The sequence below is a fragment of the Protopterus annectens genome, chromosome 2.part1 (assembly GCF_019279795.1).
Source record: "Protopterus annectens isolate FY-2018-M chromosome 2.part1, PAN1.0, whole genome shotgun sequence".
Lineage (NCBI taxonomy): Eukaryota > Metazoa > Chordata > Ceratodontiformes > Protopteridae > Protopterus > Protopterus annectens.
Window position 1 is genome coordinate 781293171 of NC_056729.1, and position 23279 is coordinate 781316449.

The 23279-nt window shown below is 41.2% G+C and overlaps 1 protein-coding gene across 4 annotated transcripts in view; it reads left to right on the plus strand.

Annotated features, from left to right (window-relative positions):
* The window catches only part of CRACD (capping protein inhibiting regulator of actin dynamics), a 1952305-nt gene that overhangs the window by 1830122 nt on the left and 98904 nt on the right, over positions 1–23279 (plus strand). For all 4 annotated transcript variants that reach the window (XM_044062482.1, XM_044062485.1, XM_044062486.1 and 1 more), the window contains 2 exons: positions 6640–6824; positions 7528–7696. In XM_044062482.1, coding sequence (XP_043918417.1) covers positions 6640–6824; positions 7528–7696 — 354 coding nt within the window. The remainder of the gene's footprint in view (positions 1–6639; positions 6825–7527; positions 7697–23279) is intronic.

Consider the following 23279-nt stretch of genomic DNA (forward strand, 5'->3'; position numbering starts at 1 on the left):
CTGCTGTCTGTGCTTCTGAGCTTAAACACAAATGCCAGTTAAGGATGAAGTGTTGTCATTGTTATGGAACAAGGTTTTAATGACAGTACAAATATCCATGTTTTTCAGAGTAAGGAAGGCCTCAAAGGAAGGTTTCTATTTAGTGTCATGGCACTGAGCATCACTACTGTGGTGTTTGCCAGGTTAGAATTTGTAATTATTGGACTGAAAAAGCACTATGGGTTAGAGAAAGTCTTAGTAAGTGAAAGCCTTGATGAGATAGGTGCAGGCCATCCCTGAAAAACAGGTGGGACTGTGTTCCATCTCCTTCCAGGCTGACTTAAACTGGACACCTCAAATCGACACCAATAACATGGCCAGTTATTAAAGTCAGTCATTCTCTGCTTATATTGTGGTATGTCTCAAGACTAGTTTATTCTCAGCCTTAACGATATACCCATAGAACTCCATCATGTCCCTCTTCATATAGTCTAAGGGGGTGTATCTCAAGTTGTTTACACCCACATAGACAAAGACCATGTTATATTCATACTTGTTATCAAGGGACCTGAGTATCTTGGTGATGTGGTAGATTCTGACACCTGACAGGCAGCTGTTACCCTCAGCCTAATGAAGGACACATCAGTGGACCAAACTACAGAGTCATGTCTTAACAAGTACTTGACAAGTTGACTGCTTTTGTAGCATGAAGTCTTGACCAGACCACTGTGGTGACTGCTGTCTGTGGTGTGGCCAGGAGAAGCTATATGTAGCATGGCATGAGTGACAATGTTTTGTAGAGGTTTGGTTGCAGTACACTTATCTGCAGTACCATGCCTAGGAGGTATTTTTGTTTTTGGGAATGATTTTAAAGAACCTCAGTATATGAAGTTTTTATGTGCATGTTACGGTGTGTAGGTGTGATGTTAATATGGATACTGATACACACTTTTGTATGAGAGGTATGCCTGTAGCTGTAATAAGTATTTGCATCTTTCACATGTAGACTCATTCTCTGGCAATAGGAAATGTTTGTCAGTGAACATGTGGCAGTTTGTCAAGTGCCTTGGGATGCCCAGTGCTATAAGAGTTGCTATAGATGGTACAGAGACAGCCTGAGGACCCATGATTGATCTTTTACTACCAGGTGGCATTACTGTGTAATGTTCTGGAATTTGGTGACCCCTGGCTTACTTTGTAGGGAGGGAAGAAGTAGTTGTATAGTATATAATTAAAGGGACAGTGAAGCAATGCACATGGTATAAAAACAGTGCAACACAGTATAATATAGTTCAACATAGCAGGTATATTAGATATAATGAAACAGTGAAAATGGCTAAAGGACAGAAAAAAACATTGTAAATGCTGTACAATATATCACAATGCAGTACTCATGCCTCTCAACCTCTTAGCGCAAGAAATCTGGACAAAGCCTGACAAAATGGGGCTCAGACACACATTTTAAATGTTGCTCTTATAAACTTAGAAAGTTGCTAGAGTAACAAGGTTTGTGTTAACATACACTTTCTGAAGGATTTGAAGTCTGAAACTCAAATGTGTGTCATTATTTAGTAACTTCAGTCCTCACATCATCCCAGTAATTTGTCAGAAAATTATAAATTGTATGAGGAATAGACAAAAAATATAAGGCAAAAATGTGGACATTCTGCAAAAATCTGACAGTTGAGAGGTGTAGCAGTATTACTCAAAATAGCTCAATGCAGTACAACCCAACACAGTTCATTAATAGTACAACACTATACAATGTACTGCAATAGTTTAAGGATCAGCTGAACAGCAGACGAGTGCTATTGCACAATAAACCACAGGAGTTCAAAGAGTCTACAGCATGAGAACACCTGAGGGGCAGGTAGGAATATTGCAATGTGGTGATCAATGCAGTAGAATTATTAGTGTATAATTATTAGTGTATGGCTGGACAGCAGGTATGGATGCTGAGCATAATGAAACAAACACCACATATACGACTATCTCCAAGACTTTACATGACGCTTAATGCAAGAGGCAAAATGTCCCAAGATCCTATGTGTTGGATAATGCAATAGGCAAATGCTACAACTGACATTAGTTACTGTAGGCATGGATGCCAAAACACAATAATAAGTACAGTGCAGAGCATTAGAACTAATGCAGCAGGGTGTACAATACTATCACATTAAGTCTGTTGTATTGCAGGGAAGTAAATAGTCAGCCATAGAGGTAAAGAGTGCAGCAGCATACAATGACAGTATCACAGCAAGACTGCAAATTAGCAGAGCAGTAACCAATCAGCCACAGTTCAGATGTACACAGCAGGAACCAATAATTAGTAAAGATGAATCCGGTGTCATTAGCTGACAAAATGTGCCCCAAAATGCTGCAGCTATCACCCAAGCACAGCCAAATGTAGGCAGTCACTGGGTTGTACTAGTTCAGGGAATAAGGGTTGGGGCATTCACCAAAATGAGTATTTGCTAATGTACGACACACTGTCCTGTAAATTCCACAAACCTACTGCCCTAAGCATCCTGGATGCTGGATTCACCCCCATGCATACAGCACATCGGGCAATGAGCACCCTTCAGCACTCATAGTTTCCATAGCAGGCATGGGTTTTACAGGGTCAGGTTGCTAGCCAGAAGCCCAACCTCCTCAGATGGTGCACCACAAACTCGTACATACACACTCACACCTAGGGCCAATTTAGAGTGTCCAATCCACCTACTGCATGTCTTTGGAATGTGGAAGGAAACCTGAGCACCCAGAGGAAACCCACATGAATGCAGGGAGGATGTGCAGACTCCACACAGAAGGCATCCTAGCTGAGAATCGAACCAGAGAACCTCTTGCTGTGAGGTGACAGTGCTAACCACTACACCACTGCACCATCTGCCCTAAGCATAGCACTTCCTAAATGTAATAGGGCTGTTTTTCCAGTCAAACTGCATAAAAGGGTTCAACACAGGTTAGTCATGTCAGAACCCAATACAACAGAGTGGAATCAGCTGGAAAGTTTAAAGCAGACCACAACAGCACACAGACCAATAAAAAGCTTGCATTTATATGTTACCAGCAGTTTCAGGTGCAAATTGGCAAAAACACTGTGTATTACAGTGTATAGCACAGTATCATCACAGAATAAATTAGCAACATCCCTTGTGGATGGCTGACAATTTTGCGTATATTATGTACTGATAAAGAGCTTTCTTCCCATACCTCCAGTGTTGGCTTCTTCAGACTTCTTTTTGCATGCTGTGTGACTCTAAGTCTTTCTTCCAGATTAGTGTTCATGTGTCAGCCCTAAAGACCCACCTATGCCTAGTGGGTCCTACCCACTAAAATGTAGCTATTTATTTCAGAATAAGGTAGATGAGATGATTCAGTGGACACTTTTCAACTGCATCACAGTACTAGTTTAAATGTAATGCAGCCAGTACCAAACAGGAGACTCAAACAGAACATCACAAAAAAATAATAAGCCTGTGCGCAGCTTTAAGCAACCAGTGAATATACTGTTTAACATCAGAGAAAGATTGTAGAAATAGACCTCAAGTAGGTAAGAAATGCACAGAGTAACAGTATTCACTTTAATTAAGCAATAATCCAGGACTGTGCATGGGTATGTCAGGATTTACCCATGGCTGGTGTGGTTTGATCACAAGGGTAAAGCCCGAGTGATTAAACCAAGTCAGCTGTGAGTAAATCCTGATATACTCACAAATAGGAGTGGATCATTGCTTTTCTTAAAAACCTTTATTAAATTATCATTTAGGACATAGGCAAATACACATTAACAGAAACAAAAGTAAACCATTTTAACATTTTTCATTTAAATACAACATTCATCACATATATATTCTTTGTTACTATCATCACTCCAACATTACAAAAAATTGAGTTCCTACCTTCCCCTCACTTGTGCTGAACATTATTATGCATGCATTGTCCCAACAGTTTACATTTACTTCTATGCAATATGCTCCTTCCCTCTTCTAAAGTTCTCTCTTCCAGTTATTTTATCTCTGTTATAATATTCAGTACCTCAAATACAGTTAGTGTAGACTTTGCTTTCCATTTTCTAGTAATTGCTTTTCTGGCAGTCAACAGAATTAACCTTAATAAGTTCTTAGTATGTCTAGGCAACTCAGATCCTGTATCCTCGTTCATTTCCGTACTTACAGCCACTTGCTCACCCAATATTTCTGATAAGAGTACTCTGTAGGGATTTTTTTAAATCTGCCAACTCATTACATTCACAAAACGTATGTTCTCAGTTATCTCTTTCTTCTCCATCACACTTCCAACATTTGCTATCTACCTGTGGAAAAATTCTTTGAAGTCTGATTGTGGTATAAAAATATCTATGCAGATACTTACAAGCAAAGATCCTAAACCTTCTGGACGTGGTTGCATATTTGGGAGCCGTATATATGTCTTCCCGTTGTTTTCTTGAAAATTGCTTTTCCATTCTCTTTTCCCAATCTTTTTTAAGCTCCTCTGATTGATTTTTATAGTTATGCAATATTTTATATGGCCTGCTAATTGTCCCTTTTTAAACAGCTGCTTCTGTTCTAGCTTCATCTAAACAATCTGCCAGAGCAGATCTTTCACTTAAAATTCTCCTATCCATATCTCTTTGCCTGTACTCTGTGATCAAGCCTACAATCCAAATATCTTCTTAGCCTCATCCCGCTCTATTACCTTTGATGCTTGAATTATGTGTTCCCAATACCTTGGTTCCTTAGGTTTCTCCAATAAATGTCAGTCCCCGCTCTCCTATTTTCTATACCCCTACTTGCAGTCATCCCTATTGGAAAAAACTCTCTCCTATTTTCTATACCCCTACTTGCAGTCATCCCTATTGGAAAAATCTCCTTTAGGAGTGGATTATTGCTATTATGCAATGACATTATTTAAGAAAGCAATTGTTTATCTTTCTTAAATAGTGTCTTTGTGTAAGGGTGCTGTAGAGTTCCTCCGCATTCTTCCTTGTTTACTGATGTACTGGGCATGCATATGGGACTTGTATTCCCAAGCCTGCACAATACATCAGCACAGTGCCTGACAGGCACTGTGCCTGCACAGTACATCAGTACAATGCCTGCACAGTACATCAGCACAGTGCCTGCACAGTGCCTGCACAGTACATCAGCACAGTGCCTGCACAGTACATCAGCACAGTGCCTGCACTGTACATCAGCACAGTGCCTGCACAGTACATCAGCACAGTGCCTGCACTGTACATCAGCACAGTGCCTGCACTGTACATCAGCACAGTGCCTGCACAGTACATCAGCACAGTGCCTGCACAGTGCCTGTACAGTACATCAGCACTGTGCCTGCACAGTACATCAGCACAGTGCCTGCACAGTACATCAGCACAGTGCCTGCACAGTGCCTGTACAGTACATCAGCACAGTGCCTGCACAGTACATCAGCACAGTGCCTGCACAGTACATCAGCACAGTGCCTGCACTGTACATCAGCACAGTGCCTGCACTGTACATCAGCACAGTGCCTGCACTGTACATCAGCACAGTGCCTGCACAGTACATCAGCACAGTGCCTGCACAGTGCCTGTACAGTACATCAGCACAGTGCCTGCACAGTACATAAGCACAGTGCCTGCACAGTACATCAGCACAGTGCCTGCACAGTACATCTGCACAGTGCCTGCACTGTACATCAGCACAGTGCCTGCACTGTACATCAGCACAGTGCCTGCACTGTACATCAGAAAAGTGCCTGCACAGTGCCTGTACAGTACATCAGCACAGTGCCTGCACAGTACATCAGCACAGTGCCTGCACAGTACATCAGCACAGTGCCTGCACAGTGCCTGTACAGTACATCAGCACAGTGCCTGCACAGTACATCAGCACAGTGCCTGCACAGTACATCAGCACAGTGCCTGTACAGTACATCAGCACAGTACAGAAGTAATGGAGAAAAGAACATCTCTGTTGCTTTTATTTCCTGCCAACATATTCTATAACTTCTTAATGCAAGAAATCTGGACAAAGCCAAAAGTAACGGGGACAAAAGTCCCAAAATAGGGGCAGATTTGAAATATTGCTCTTATAAACTTAGGCAGTTGCTGGAAAAAGAGGTTTTGTGTTAGCATGCATTTTCTGAAGAATATGAAGCCAAAACCTCAAATGTTTGTCATTATGTAATGACTCCAATCTCCAGTGGTATGCCAGAAAACTGTGAGCAAAAATCTAAACATTCTGAAAAATCTCGACAGTTGAGAGGTAGGACTGCTGAGGTTTTAGTAGGGATAGCACAGAAATACAAGTAAAATCAGTTACATTTCTGTTTCTTTAGTTTTTCAAAACATACCTGATTTTTCTTGTATTTTGCTCTGTTTCCTAAGCATACGTCAGTAGAAAGACTGGCTGTTCAATGGTACTTCAGTGGCTCGACTTTTTTTCTGTTGGTATATTTGCAATTTACAATGGGCACTCTTGTTGGACTGTTCAATTAGCGTACTTGTTTTTGAATAGTAAAGAACAGTAATTTTATAATAAACATATAGTAAACATTAATTAGTGATTTAATGTAAATTATGAGCTGACTGGTGGAATTCTTTTTTTTTTTTTGCTATTTTAAAACATTTATTTATCTTTTTTTTTTTTTTTTTTTTTTTTTTTTTTACAGAAAAACCAGTTCTTCAGAGTATGCACTCCCTAGATGGTTCTAGAGTGGTACAGAAAGCCGAGGCTGCACAGCCATTGTGGATCACGCTGGCGCTACAGAAGCAGAAGGGGTTCCGCGAGCAGCAGGCTGCCAGGGATGAGAGGAGACATATCAGAGAAGCAAAACAAGTGGAGCGATTAGCAAATGTATGTAACTCAAACCATAATTTTGTTTAAACTAGGTGCAAACCTTTACTGATTTTTGTGCAAGAGTATAAGGAGAACGTCCGTGCAACAATTTTATACATCCTGATTCATTCTGGTGCATTTCTGTCACACCTCCTAAGAACACAGTGCAATTAAAGACTTGCAGAAAAACATATTACACTTCCTAACTCTATAGTACCCTCCTGAGCTATGAGAGGAAATATCATGGTAAACTGAAGGTGATGAATAGTGAATGGATTGGTAGGAGGACCCTGAGTTTTTTTGAAACAATCATTAAAAGCAGAACACAATTTATGACTATATGAAACTGAGATTAATTTCTGTTCATTCCTGATCATGCAGGACTGGTGTCACAGCCAAATGTTTGTCACCTACTGTTGCAGAATACTACCTATTATCTCAATAGATCAGTTACTGTGCAGTTGTAGATGCTTAAAAAGTATTATTATCAGACTGTGTCCTATGCCAATTTTCAGGTAACAGAGAAAGAGAGAGGATTTTCTGAATTTATTTTTCAAAATGTTTTCCATTTACTGATTTTTCTATAGTGAAAGTAAGTTTCAACAGTGGCCATCTTGTCCATAGTTGCATCCATGCTGTGAAACTCTTCCCCCCATAACCATGACTACAGTTTCTTGATGTGAATATTGTGCCACATGATGGTTTTTTGTTTTCTCCGCAGAGTTTAGCCACTAGCATTACAGACAGCAGCAGCAGCGCCAGCAGCAGATTAAGTGTGCTGCAGAAGCCAGTGATAGCAGGAGAGGAAAGAAAAGTTGACACCATTGTGTCGCGGGTCGAACGAAGGGAGTATCTGCGGAAATCCAACACACTTCCAAATTCTGTTACAGGTACTGTGTAGAACTAATGCTGCTGTATTTTATGTACACTTGTCATCATCTCCTTTGTGTTAATCATATTTAGGCCATTTTACATAAAAGGCAAACTCATATCTGTGGTGGTGGTGCTGCGGTAGCGTTGTTGCCTCACAGTAAGACGTTGTCCTGTTCGATTCTCAGCTAGAGCGTCTTGTGTGTGGAGACATGCATGAATGGACATACCTTCATTGAAGGTTGTGGATCAGAGCTGACAACTCGGCACGTAAAAATCTACTGCCAATCATTAGCGGACCGGAGTTCCGCTGTGGCGACCCCTAACTGGGAAAAGCCTAAAGACACAACAACATAAAAGGCAAACTCAAGAAACTGTACCATCTTATCAGTTTCATTATCCAAATATATTTTGTAGAATAGTGCTGTTAGATACTTGGCACTACAGTACATTTTTGGGGCATACCGTTACAGCAGACTACATAAAATTTACTGGCATATCACAGGTGGAGCCCTGCCTGATGAATTTTAACAGTATACTGCAGTGCATTGGCAGCATAATAAAATGAATCCAAACAGCTGGTATGGGAATAAAATGCACCCCCTTGTGATCTTCTATCATCTAAGGCAGGTGTGATATCTGCTGAGCCACTGACAATGACACCTTGCAACACCAAAAGTGAGTACACTACCTGATGAGCCACTTCTGCTGACTACCAGTACAAAACAAGAACTGCCTTTTTAAGTACCATTGTCTTTAGGAATTTTCTGGAAGTACTTTGTGAAAAACACAAATCAGTTTAGCTGTTGTGTGGGACTGGATTTAAAATAGTTATGCAGTTTGGTAGCAAGTGAAGAAATGATTAAGAAGCTGCTGTAAAGGAGAAGGGTTACCAAAGTTTTTTAAAAAACTATTTTTATATAAAGATATCAGAAAATAGTATCATGGCAGATTCCACTGGAAAAGAGTTTAAGGGTGACACGGATGCATCTGTGTGGGTTGTGTGGCACAGGATGAAGTACCATAACCAGCTGTCGAAGGAAGACCTGACATAAGAGGACAAGAAGAAACTTCGATGCTATATTCATGCTACAGCAAATATGAGTTTAACTAGACTGCTGTATAGCATGTACATGTAATAAGAAAGACTGCACTGTGAACGAAGAGGAAACCTCCTACTGAAAAATTAACATCATGTCCTATATAGTGGTAAGAGACCTAAGTGAGAAATATTAAAATATTGTAAAGATCACTTTTACTCCTAGATACACCTGAGATGGAGCATCAACGAGCAAGTCATCTAGATACAGAAAGGTGCTGATCTCCTGCAGTCTTTGGTGAGCTTCAGTTACTAGTGTGCACCTGATGAATACCTTTGGTGAGCTGCAGATACTGGTGTGCACCTGGTGAATAAATACCTTTGATGAGCTGCAGCTACTGGTTTGCACCTGGTGAATACCTTTGGTGAGCTTCAGCTACTGGTGTGCACCTGGTGAATACCTTTGGTGAGCTGCACCTACTGGTGTGCACCTGGTGAATACCTTTGGTGAGCTATAGCTACTGGTGTGCACCTGACGAACACCTTTGATGAGCTGCAGCTGCTGGTGTGCACCTGGTGAATAAATACCATTGATGAGCTGCAGCTGCGGGTGTGCACCAGGTGAATAAATACCATTGGTGAGCTGCAGCTACTGGTGTGCACCTGGTAAATACCTTTGATGAGCTGCAGCTGCTAGTGTGCACCTGGTGAATAAATACATTTGGTGTGCTGCAGCTTCTGGTGTGCACCTGGTGAATACCTTTGGTAAGCTGCTGCTATTGGCATGCACCTGGTGAATACCTTTGGTGAGCTGCTGCTACTGGTGTGCACCTGTTGAATACCTTTGGTGAGCTGCTGCTACTGGTGTGCACCTGTTGAATACCTTTGGTGAGCTGCTGCTACTGGCATGCACCTGTTGAATACCTTTGGTGAGCTGCTGCTACTGGCGTGCACCTGGTGAATGCCATGAGAGCAGGGGTGAGACCAAAAGAGAGTTATGAACTAGTAACAACTGACTCAAATGCAAAACTGTAAATAATACCCCGACTTCTTAGAAGACTAAGTAATACATCCATTCTCCTTCCTATTAAACAAAGAAGGATTGAATGCATAGTGACTATAAAAGGTTTCTTTTGAAGTAAAGCTGTTTAGAACTGAGGTGTTTTGTTCCACTTGGTACCAAAAAATCTGCAATAATATTTTAGCCTGTCTGCTATGATGGGAGCCTCCTGAATGGATTCTTTAATGAGTTTTAAGTTCTTCTTCCTTTCTTGATAGGGGTGGATATGTGGCAAGGGTAGCAATGGGATTTGAGGAAGGAAGGAATAGAGGTATTATCTCCCTCATCTCTCTGACACCTGAAATCCTTTTCCAAGAGTGCAAGTGAAGACAGAACTGACTTCTGACTGTCCCCAGAAGGAGATAATTGGGCAGTACCTTGGGACTGCTACTGTCTACCCTGGAGCTAACCATAGCCTCCTGGTGAGTACCAAGAACCTGAACTCTGGGTCCATGAGCTTGATGGAGACCAGGCTGAGGAAACTCTGTCTTTCCAGAATTCTCATATTGTTCCTATGTGCCTTACTGGAACCACGTGGTATTGTCACCTCTATATCCTATAAAAGCATGCTATAAAGTGTAAAATTTCACATTCTCAGCAATAAGGGTCTTGCCCTGCTCTTTCTTGTTCAAACAGAGTATGTCCAGGCTATCTCCTTGCAAAGATTCAAGCCCAGACCAATACTCCGTTTTAGCTGCTGATGAAGGGAATCATGGTAGTACAGCCTTGGCTGCCATAAGGGTTGGTGCATCCCAAGGTTCTTGCACTGTACCCTTGGATCATCAGCTGGAGCCATGTTCAAACAGTCTGATCCTGGGAAGTAGTCCCTTGCATCAATTGTACATGGGTCTGTAGTACTTGGTGTCAAGGATTCTCCTGGTGCAACTGGCCCAAGGCCCATATTGGCTGACAGACCATACCTGAATAATAAGCTTGGTAGTCATACACCAAGAATTATGTCTCAGGAGCTTAACATTAAACAGATATTTGAAGTCCGATTGGATATAATGTTAAAGTTGTGGGACTGCACCACTATGAAGTTCAGTCTAAAGCCCTCAACATGCCCAGGGTAAGCATCTCTTCAGTCCATGTTATTTTCTGTTAGTGTGAAACTGGATGCTAGTTCTGCTTCCTGATACCAGAGCTAGTCTGTTACTCACTTGGTAATATACACTTCTGTGTTCAAGCTCATGCGTGGGAGAAGTCATCTTCATCAACCCCATTTTCTGCATGGGGTCAGGATGTAATTCAACTCTTACCACATGTCCTAATTCTGAGACATTCTCCTACCATTTTTAACAACTATACCTGACTGTGAAATCTCTTCTTTCACACAGTCCATCCATCATTTGGCTGGATGTCTTCCTCTCAATTAATATCCTATGAAGATCCAGAGGATTCAGAATCAACTTTCTTAGAGAGTCGCCCTGCTAGACAGGGGTCCAGGAAAGTAAATAATGTGGGAAGAAATAGCCAGGGAATTGTTATGGCTAGGCTTGTATAGGCCCTAGGGCTGATAGCCTAGTACCAACCTATGAACCTATGAACCTATGGAGAAGGACAATGAGTTCAGCCCCAACTGCTTTCCAGCAGGTGATTCCCCTCCCTTCGAGATGTCCTTAAACTTACAAATAACAGTTTAGAATGGCATGAGACCCACATTCCCTCTGCCATAAATGCCAGGTAGATTTTCTGGGCTAGATGGTTAGGTAGCATTGAGTTATCCCACCATATAGAGACACCAGTCATTCAGGATACCATTAAGGCAGCCTGGTGGCAGTCTGGCTATACCTATTCATCCTCTAAGTAGGGCCATGCTCTCTATCAACCATAGATGAGATGGGAAGAGTGACTTACCAAGTATCCCAGTACTGACACCTTTGTGATCTCTTTGGTGTAGCATAGGTCCCAGAGCATTAGGCCATCCTTAACCAGGAGTCTCAGGCATCGACCAGGTGTGGGAACAAAAGCTCTTGTCTCTGAACTTGATCTCTTTGACATACCTCTGCAAATTCCAATTGGTTCTGTCCTAGATATTGTATTGGAAAGCATCACTATGTTCATAACCGAACATAAAAGTCTGAATATGCATTTAACCTAAATAAACAAAAAGTGGTAAAACAGTTTTTGCAGAGAGCTGGCCAGACTGCAGTTACAACTGTAACTCTGCCATCCACAGCTTCCCACTCATATATTCCCACTACTTCCTGAGTAATGGTTGAGTAATGAGGTTCACTTGGTTGTGAATATAGTAGTGTTTTGTGATGTGATTAATTCAGGATGAGCTTTTTCAGTCTATACTATTGAGGAGGGCTATGAACAAGTTTAAAGACCTCCCTGAATTTTAGCTCCTGCATGAGATTCATGAGACTGTGTCTACAGCTTCTACAGACAAGGTGCCATTCTTCCAGCTGCACCTTCAGATATGCTTATGCTTTGTCTAGACTGGCAGGCTCCAAAGTCTGCCTACATAGGATGGTATGGTTGAGGCAGTCCTGTTCAGAGAAGCAACTCAATGATAAAAGTTGATGTCCATTTCTTGGGGAATGTGCTCTTCAGTCAGACAGCCTACAACATGGTTAACAACCTCCTGAACAGGAATCAAACCCTCAGTTATACAGAGGGCTTTTATGATACACGTCCTTCTTCTTCCTGGACCCTTTTGCCCAAAAAGTCCCTGAAGCATCACACTGTTTTTTCCCTACTAACTCTGGATGAATTACCACATAGGACAGTTCCACTGCCTACTTCACCACTGCTCTGACTCTGGAATGGGGCTGCATATGAAAGTGGTTCTCTGAGTTCACTCTAGCTTAGTGGACCATCACAAAGAATAGGTGGATTCTAGATATGGACACCCTTGCCACATGTTGGAGTTCAGTGATCTTTCTCCAGAAAGAGTTCCACTGGTGAATTGGTCCATCTCACTGGAACACATGGGAAAAGCCCAGATGTTTTTGTTTTTTTTTTTTTTTGCTCAAATGGGCAGTAGAGGTTGTCTTGGCTTTAGCCAAAGGTCAGTGGTGTTATTTATGGCCCTAAATGACCCAACGGGGGAAATGATCCATGCTTCAATCAGTCCATCTGATACATTTAGTTCTGGATAACCATTCTGCAGGAGATTTTGCCTTTGCTCCTAGAAGATGTTGAATGATATCACTGGACAATGAATATGATGGATACCTTATGAGATACCAGCACTTGCAGTTACATAAGGATATTCTTCCCAAATTCACAGTGGCTAATGCCTTCCAGGAGAAGGATCTCCTAGTGTTCACACACCCCTACAATTGATTTCTGTTTGTTCCATTCAGGGAATTATTGGAGTCAACCCTCTCATGAGTATTCACTTAGGTATAACCCCTAGCAGTGACCATAAACTGGAATAAGTCGTTTCTGGTCCCATCTCAGAGGAATACTTTGTAAGCGTGGACTTGGCCATTTTCCACTGTCAGTCATTGCTGTCCTTGTAGATGGCGGGGGAAGGCATGGCACTGGCTGCCTGGATGAAAATTCATTGCAGGGTCCAGACATGGACTCTGCTGTATGTACCATCTTGGCTTGATGGTTGCCAAGATCATAATGGCTCTGTGTGTATATGCCTATTGTGAGTGCTTCACTGTACTGTGAGGTTTCAGTGCCTTCAGAGACAACACATGCTCACAGACCTTTTGCTGTTTTAAAAATGTATACAAAAAAATACTGTAATCAAAAATTGATTAATATAACACAAATCCAAGAAGAAACCACAAAAAACAAACACCTTGGCTGAAGTTGTAAAAGTTTAACAACACAGGTAAGCACTTTTGTGCTATCTGCACTTTATCAGACCATAAACACTTCCAAAAACACAATTTAAATACATATACTAATCAAAAAACACTGACAATAGTCAATTAGTGACCATGGTAACACATTGTTTAGTACCTATTCACAATTAATGTTGCAACCTTCAGACTTTAAGGGCTGATTTCAAGGGTTTATTCCCATTAAGACCAAAACCTTTATCTGCCTGTAATAAAATAATCCATTTTAATTAATCATTTTCTGTCCTATCAGTCATACTACCTCGTCTAGAATTTATATAACTCAACTGTAGGACCATAAACTCTAAACTATTTCCAACGTTAGCTTTGACATATTTATTCAGGGCATTAGATGCTACACCCCTCCTTATATCACCCAGATGTTCTAAAATCCTTTGTCTCAAACTAAAATTAGTTTTACCTACATAATAGCAGGAACATTCCCTGCACATAGCTAAATAAACTAAATCTCAACTTTTGCAATCAGCATAAATTCTAGGAGGAAAGAGCACACAGGGAAAAAACTAAGATTTTCTGCTGTACCAGAGAAACTGGAAGGAACAGAATGTATTAATTTTATGAAATCACAAATAAGCAGCTGAACTGGTATTCTACAGCAGGGGGTGTCAAATGGCACATTGTGTGTATGCTCTAAACCTGCCCATGAGAAAGCAGCCAAGACCTTTAATAGCAAATGTGTAATCCTACCAGGTGAAATAGTTGATTCTGACAAAACCAGAAAGCAAAATACAAAAAGTTGAAGACAGTAGAGTGTTTGTGGAAAATGATTACTCATTGTACACCAGGCAGTAGAGGAGTAAATGCATTCCAGCAATCAGGAAATGTCAAGAAGTAGGTGTGAGATTCAAGCTGCTGTATTCAGCAATCTTCAGAATATTTTTCCTGAAGGGTCAAAATCATTTTGATGCAGAACATACTAAGGAGGAAATAGAAAAGTTTGTCCACCAAAAAGTGAGCTATCAAATAGAAGGGGATTCTATTTTTTATTCTTATGGTAGTAAAACTCATAGAGAGGCTATGACAGTGAAACTTTTCCCAATGTTCCAAAGGAAAATGCTTGAAAGAAAGAAAAAAGCAGAAGAGTTGACTAGAACCAAGAGTATGCGAGAAATGAACCACAGACTGGATTTGGGAGATAGAGATCAACAAGTAGAAAATTAGCAACTTGGAAATTAATGAATAAATGTGGGATTACAAAGCATCACTTAACAGTGGTGAAAGGAAGTGGAACAAGAAAGCTTAGAAATATTGCTCTTTTTGACTTTGTTAAACTTGTAAGTATGGGACTCCAAAGCATATGCCCTAGTTCATGTCATTAATGTTTGGAAGAACATTAAGGTGGAGGAATGAAAGAAGTAACTGTAAACAAAACAATTTTTGTTCTTAATAGTATTTTTATACAATTAATATACTTAATAGTATTTTTATAAAAAAAAATGTAAGCCTGTTTCCTACCGTTCCTGTAATTAGTGTTCCAGATACAGATTTGCTGTATCCAGGACTGTTTGTAAGCTTTTGAGCCCCCCAAGCCTTTCTGTGTTGGAGGGAAGCCTTCTAGCCTATCAGTGGGAGTGGTAAGCATTAGGTAACCTGTCTACCACATAGGGAGTGGTTCTGGCCCAGAATTTGTAGTTATTGGCCATTTGGGCGGTCTTCCATCTCTCTCAAATTTCTAATTTGAAGGCCTACATTTGCACTTGTTTCTGTCCTGTAACTCCTGGGCCCATCTCATTTGCTCACTCAAAAAAAAAAATTTTATCTGCTTTTACTGTATTTGTGTTTCTTCCTACTTTATTTTGCTTTTGCGTCATCTTAAAAGTACTCAGTTGTATTTATTACTGCTTGGTGTAACTCATTCTAAGCCTTTTAGTTTAAGCACTTGGGCTTCAGACCAATTGTTTTACATTAAGAAGGTTTGTGGTCTGCACTGTAGTGGCAGAACAGGTAGCTTACATCCTTCTAAGTTGGGAACTGCTGATTGAGGGCTCAGTGTCTGTTATTCTAAAAGTGTATTAATTCTGGTTTAAGCACTTGGGCTTCAGGCCAGTTATTTTACATTAAGAGGGCTCGTGGTCTGCACTCTTGTGGGAGGAGAGGCTGGACTCTGCCCTTCTGAGCTGGGAATTTCTGGTTAAAGGCTTATAGTGCCTGCATATTTGAACTGCTTCTTACTGAAATTGGTACACCTTGTTTGCTGTAGCATAGACTAGATCCAGGCCTGCTGAATCTAGCTTTGTTTGTATAACTTGAGCATTAATCCAGGCATTCTTTAAAGTATTCAATTGTATTTATTACTGCTTGGTAGTAACTTGATTAAAGTGTAGCTATCATTCTAAGTCTTTTGGATTAAGCACTTGGGCTTCAGACCAGTTGTTTTACATTAGGAAGGTTTGTGGCCTGCAATGTGGTGGCAGGACAGGTAGCTTACATCCTTCTAAGTTGGGAACTGCTGATTGAGGGCTCACTGTCTGTTATTCTAAAAGTGTATTAGTTCTGGTTTAAGCACTTGGGCTTCAGGCCAGCTATTTTACATTAAGAAGGTTCGTGGTCTGCACTCTTGTGGGAGGAGAGGCTGGACTCTGCCTTTCTGAGCTGGGAATTTCTGGTTAAAGGCTTATAGTGCCTGCATATTTGAACTGTTTCTTACTGAAATTGGTACACCTTGTTTGCTGTAGCATAGACTAGATCCAGGCCTGCTGAATCTAGCTTTGTTTGTTGTTTGTTTGCTTGTTATTTCCCTGAAACGTTAATTCCACCTAAAACGCGGCTTTTCAGCGCTTCTGTGGATCCCTAGTGATAACTGCATTTCTTACTGTACTTATTTCCTTGTTTCACTTGAAAGAAAGTTACTGTTTGTCATTTTTGCATTTAAGCTACCTGTAACACATTGCATTTAAGATACCTGGCACTTGCTCACTAAAGCAATTATATAAGTCAGCACTAAAAAATTAAAAGCACTACACCCTCACAAACTCCCCTTGAGTACCTTGTTCCCCATTGGCCCCTTTTTTCAATTATAAAGGAATTCCCAATACTATTCTAGCATGTCCAAAGGTCAGTTGTCAATCTCCTCTCCGGTCCAGCTGGTGAATCTGGGAATCTTGAGGCAATGTTACAACTGCCTCATGTACACAGACAACCCTCTCCTCCTCCCAACAAATTCCAACACATGTGAGAGATGCAACCATATAGCCAAACTGGAGGCTAAGCTCTCTCAACTCAGTACTAGCGTAACCAGTCAGGAGGAGAAGGAAACCACACTCACTACAATTCCAGTCTCACATAGACCTACCATGACAGTAAACCAAACACATAAACACTCAAAAACATACTCGGAGGCTCTAAATAAAAATCTGCCTACGCAGCAGAGACCTCCAAAGCAGACACCCAAGCAACCTCTACCCCAAAACAAAACACGTGTAACACATAGCTCACGAAGCCAGTGTGCCGAACAGTCACAGCCCTTAAGGCTAAACAACACACCTGATACACTTGTAATAGGTGACTCTATCGTCAGGCACATTGACGTCCCGCTCACCAGGCTGAACAAGGAGAAGGTCACGGTGAGCTGCCTGTCGGGCGCTAGGATCCGCCACATAACACAAGCACTCAGGTCACTCCAAGGCAAGTACAAATATGACTCAATCATTGTCCATGCTGGTGTGAATGACCTGAGATGTACCTCCCTGGACTACATGAAAAGAGACATAGAGGAGCTCTCTGAGCATGTAGCCCAGGCCGGTATGACTCTGACCTTGAGTAGCATCTTACCCTCACCAAGAATGATGCCACAATATGAAGACAAGATGATCAATTTCAACAATTGGCTTAAGTATTGGTGTCATTCAAAGGGGATCCAATGCCTGTCAGCCTGGGCTGACATGCTCGAGAAGCCACGATGCTTCGCTAGGGACGGCTTGCACCTGTCTCCCCTGGGCTTTCGGATATCGGCAAAGGCTCTTGCTACCCCCATAGTGCCTTTTTTAGGCAAGGCTCAAAAGACAAACCCACCTCCATAGGTATCACAAGGGATAAGAAACTAAGAGTAATGCTACTCAACGCCAGAAGTCTAAACCTCAAGATGCACGCACTCGAAACTCTCCTTAGCATGGAAAACATCGATATCTGTGCAGTAACAGAAACCTGGTTCAAGGCTCCTGAGAGCACCCCAGCACTACCAGGTTATACCTCATACCATGCTTTTTGGCCCCAAAACTTGGACCGAACCACAAAAGGAGGGGGAGTATCAATATTCGTCAAATATACCCACACCTCCAGGTTGGTGGCACAGCACGAAGCATCAGAGACCATCCATGTGCAACTAACAGTGGGTAAAACTACCATCCAGTTTATAGCCTGCTACAGACCACCCTCTTAAACCCAGGAACCCCACTCGGCCTTCCTGAGAACACTGGAAAATATGAGGGTCTCTCCAAGCACCATTATATTGGGCGACTTCAACTACCCAAACATAGACTGGGAGCATTACTCTAGCTCCAACACCCTAGCCCAAAGGTTCTAGAATTTATAAACTCAAATGCTATGGAACAACTTGTTACCACTCCCACAATTAGGGGAAAACATACTGGACCTGATCATCACCAACATGGGGACTCTATGCTCCAGACCAGAAGTGTATCCCTCACTGGTAAGATCAGACCATAAACTAATCTCACTGGATATTCACATCCCGACCCCACCCCCTGCCCAGAAAACCACAGTGAAAAACTTCTCTAAAGCAAATTTCACACTCCTCAAAACCGAGGAGGAATCCTTCAAAGCCCCTGGGCCTGTGGAAAATATGGCCCAGACCGAAGAATCCTTTATAAATGCGTTCTATGAACACCTTCAGGAATGCATGGATCATGCAATCCCAAATAAAACCAAGACCCAATCCTCCAAAGGCAGACGTCCTGTCTGGTGGACCCCAGCCATAAACAAACTATACAATAGAAGGAGGAAGCTACTACATGATACAGCAAAATCCCAAAAAGGGAAGGCATCTCTGATCAGTATTAGCAAAAAACTACGGGCACTCATAAAATCGTCTAAGGCCAGCTTTGAGAGAAAAATTGCACAGGACACTAAGGATAATCACAAGGCTTTCTTTAGTTATGTTAGGAACCTGGGTGGGATTTCCCAGATATGCTCAGAATTAGTCCAAAATGACAAAAAATACACCGAACCCACAGACATTGCCAACATCCTAGCTGACAGGCTCAGTGCAAACTCCCCCCCCCCCACCAAAAGGGCAAATGTCTATCCCAGCAGAGTGCTGCCCCCTTGACATCTCAGATGCTCAGGTAAGAGCCACCCTCTCCAAAGCAAAAAACACAGCATCAATGGGACCAGACGGTGTCCCGGGCTGCGCCCTACATGAACTCCAAGAAGAGCTAAACCCAAATATAAAACTACTGTTCAATCTCAGCCTTACTACAGGATATGTACCCAAAGAGTGGCATACAGCAACAGTGGTCCCTCTCCACAAAGGTGGTGCCTCAACGGATCCTGGAAACTATCGCCCAATAAGCCTGACTAGCTTGGTCTGCAAAGCTATGGAAAGGATCATCATGGACCTCATAAATAAAGATATTGGGGACCTACAGACACTGGATCCTACCCAGTTCGGCTTTGTTAAGGGCAGATCCTGCCTCTTAAACCTGGTCGATTTCTTTGAAACAGTCACCAAGGCCATTGACGAGGGGAAGGTGGTCCACACAGCCTACCTGGATCTCGCAAAAGCCTTCGATACCATACTCCACTCTGGCATTATAGATAAGCTCACCAGCTTAAATATAAACCCCTATGTCACTAGATGGGTTGCAAACTGGCTCAAGGACAGAACCCACATGGTTAGAATTGCTGGAGCCATGTCAGACTCCAAACCAATTACAAGTGGCGTCCCACAAGGCTCAGTCCTGGGACCTCTCTTGTTCGGTATATATTTCTTGGAGGTACAGGCCAACATGGAAGGACTGTGGCTGACCAAGTTCGCAGATGACTGCAAACTGGGCGCCATAATCGGCTCTCCAGCCGACACAAGCATCCTCCAAAAGGGCCTCATAGAAACAGACAACTGGTGCCAGAGCCATGGCCTCAAGCTAAACGCCAAAAAGTGTATAGTCATCCCCTTTGGCAAAAACAAAGTGCCCACAAATTACCACATAGGTGGTAATCCATTAAGTACAGAAGAAGTAATTAGGGACCTGGGGACCCAAGTTGATAGCAATCTCTCATTTGACAACCGCGTGGCCAAAGTGGTTAGAAAAACATTTTATATAGCCCACCTAATCATGAAGGGATTCACATCTAGATCAGGGGAGGTCATTGTGCCTCTTTACTCATCCCTCATCAGGCCCATAATTGAGTACAATGCCTCTTTTGGGATGTACCTTACCAGACACCTGCAGCAACTGGAAAGACCCCAAAAGTACCTCACCAAGAGGATCAAAGGGCTCAAACAGATGCCATATGCTGCCTGGTTAAATAAACTCTACTCAGTGGCATACCACCTGCTCAGAGGCGATCTGTGCCTGACGTATAAAGCCATGTCCAACCCGGAGTTAATGGACATGCTGCGCCTCAGAAAATCCAAATCCCATCGAGCTATGTGCTCGAGAGACTTTAACCTCAGCACTGAAATAAATAGGACATGCTGGAGGGACAGATTCATAACCCAGAGGCTCCCTTCACTCTGGAATAAAATCTCAGTCCAGGTTAGGCAGAGTCCCTCATTGACTCTCTTCAAGAGGAATCTTGATGAGTGGATGGGAGATCGTAGGTTTACCCCGGGTATCACTTCTGTGTCACTGTTAGACAGAGGCACAGTATACTAACCTCGAAAAAGGGCATAGCAAAATTAATTTAAAATGGGTGGCGAAAGCCAAACACACTCTGGCTAGGCTTATAAATGCCCTAGGGCAGATAGCCTAGTATGAACCTAAATGTGCTTATAAAACATGATATGTACTGCAAGTTAAGTAAGATGTTTTCAGTTATTTTTGTGTGTAATAGGGATAGTAAAATAAACATGTACCCCCTTTTTTCCTTTCTTTCTTCTTGTTCAGTTTTAGGAAATGTAGGTACTGCAGTGAACAAAGAGAAGAAAGCATGGACAATAGAGCATAATATAAGTAAAACTGATATGCTTTTTATTAATTTTGCATAGGGCAATGACTGGATTAAGGTCCTTGGCTTGATCTAATAAGTTTTAAGGGGAAGCAAATAAAAAGAACACTGAATGTAGTGAAATGTTTTAGTATAGCAAATAAATGTTAATGGTTCAAAATGAGAAGCTTATAGCTGAAGGCAATTCTGCATTTTGTTATGTTTCTTTGACGATAAGCTGATAGGGGCAATAAAAACAGAATACTTTTTTCTTTCGGTGGCTTGGAGATAATGTTTTCTGAAAGCATTTATATTTTCTACATCTGGGAGAGGACTAATGATAAGACAAAAACAAACAGCACTTAATGTAAGTAGAGGCACAGGCTGTACCATGTGTCTTAGTATGGATAACCTTCATTATAGGTCAGTTCAGGCCTGTGAGTGTGGCTGTCAGTTTGGGACAATTGTACCTATTAGGAGGGTTAAACTTCATTATTTGAAGATGTACATAGTTTTGTATTAATAGGTTATGGGGTGTTCTGGGGATGTGTTTTTTTGAGGGTTTTCATTAAAACAAAAAGTCTTGTAACGTGATATAGGTTCACATGGATATGATAAGAAACAACTGTATAAAATGTCAAACTGCCAAACATTAGTGCATGAATGTAACACAAAAGCTGAAAATAGACATTAAAAAACTGTTATACGTAAGAGGTGGGAATAATAACATCTTATCATAATGACAACTCTTTCCATATTATCTTTAAATGTGAATGGTCTCTCAGATTTATGCAAAAAGGAAGAGTAGTGAACTATATGTAGAGTGCAAATAGTTATGTTACAGGAGACACATTTGGAAAGAACTGAGCATGTGAATTTTATAAAGAAAGGATTTCAGGATGGTTATTCAGCAGAATATCTGGGATAAAGGAAAAGGGAAGTACTTATATTAATTGTGAGAGAAGCTCCAAGAGTGGTAGAAGAAGAAGAAAGGTAATAAAGGCAGAGTTGCAGAAGTAAGGGGCTACTGGCAAGGGAAGGGGATTGCATGGACATGTATTTATATTCCACCTAAAAGTGCTTCAGTGGAGCTTAAGAAAATCCTGGGAGAAATAATCAGCTTTCAGCAGGGAACATTACTTACAGATGGGAATGGGACTGAAATTTGATTTTCAACAGTGAGGATGTATTTGGGGGACTTAGAATGCAAAATATAACAAAATAGGGTAGATCTTTAAAGAAATCAATAAAATATTTGGTATGGAAGATGTTAATTCAGCAGTCAGAGTTTGGACAGAATTTGCATATTATTCCCCAAGATACAAAATCTGATCTTGGCTAGAAAGAAATTATATTTCACAGGAATATGTGCATTTAATTCAAAGTTCTGATACACATCCAATAACTATTTCAGATCACACACCAATAATAAGTAAAATAAAAATGCAGGGTAATGAAATAAAAATGAGAGGCTGGCACTTCCCCACCTGTCTGTTAGAGAGGAAGTTAAGGAGTGGGTAGTGGAAATTATTCACGGGTTATTGTGGAAGATAAACATTTTTTCAGAAAATATAGTTAGGGTATGGGATACATTCAAAGTGGAGTTTAAAAGTAGGGTGCAAATAAAAGAAAAGGTGATATGGTCAAGAAGTAACAATAATTATTTAGAGAGACTAACTTAGGTTAAAGTATTCCAGAATAGGGGGAATCTCACAGAACAAGAAGAGCTGCAATTGCAGAGTACTAAAGAGAAAATAAGGGACAATACTCAATAATATGTATGAATTTACAAAGATTGTTATTAAGCAACTGTTTTTTAATAATAACTCTAGAGCACAAAAGCTTTTAGTGCAGTGCCTAAGGCAACGGAAAGTAGAAAGGGTTGTTGCCAAGATTTGGGAGCAAATAACAAGGAAAACAACCAGAGGTCCTGTAGAGGTATAAGAAATATTTCAGAAATGTTTTGAAAATCTGTATAAAGCAGATAAATTTGGAATTAAAGAAAAAGTACAAATGGGAATGTTTATGGAAGAACTAAGTATGCCAGGGTTAGAACTAGATGAGGCTGAATTACTAACAGTTAGGACAGGAGGAGATGAGATTAAAATGGTGATGTATAACCAATCTACAAGAAAATCTCCAGGAATAGATAGTATTCCTGTGGAAGTTTGAAAGCTAGGAGGGAAGAAAGTGATAAACATCTGGAAGGTTTTGTTTAGCAGTATTTTAAAAGGAAAAGAAGCACCAACTTCCTGGAAGAAAGCTGCGGTGGCTATAATACATAAAGATGGTAAAGACCCATCAGATCCAGCTTCATATGGGCCCATTTCAATTCTAAACCATGATTATAAAGGTTTTATGCCTATAATGGGTAAAAGAATCATAAAGGTGATGCCAAAGTTGTTGGATATGGATCAGCGTGGTTTTATGGAGGCGATGCAAACATTTGACAAACTTAATAGAACAATGATGATCCAGAGGGAAGCATAATAAGAAAATACCACTGTTGTTGGTGGGCCTTGATGAAGAAAAATATTTGATGGAGTTAGCTGGGATATTATGAGCAGGCC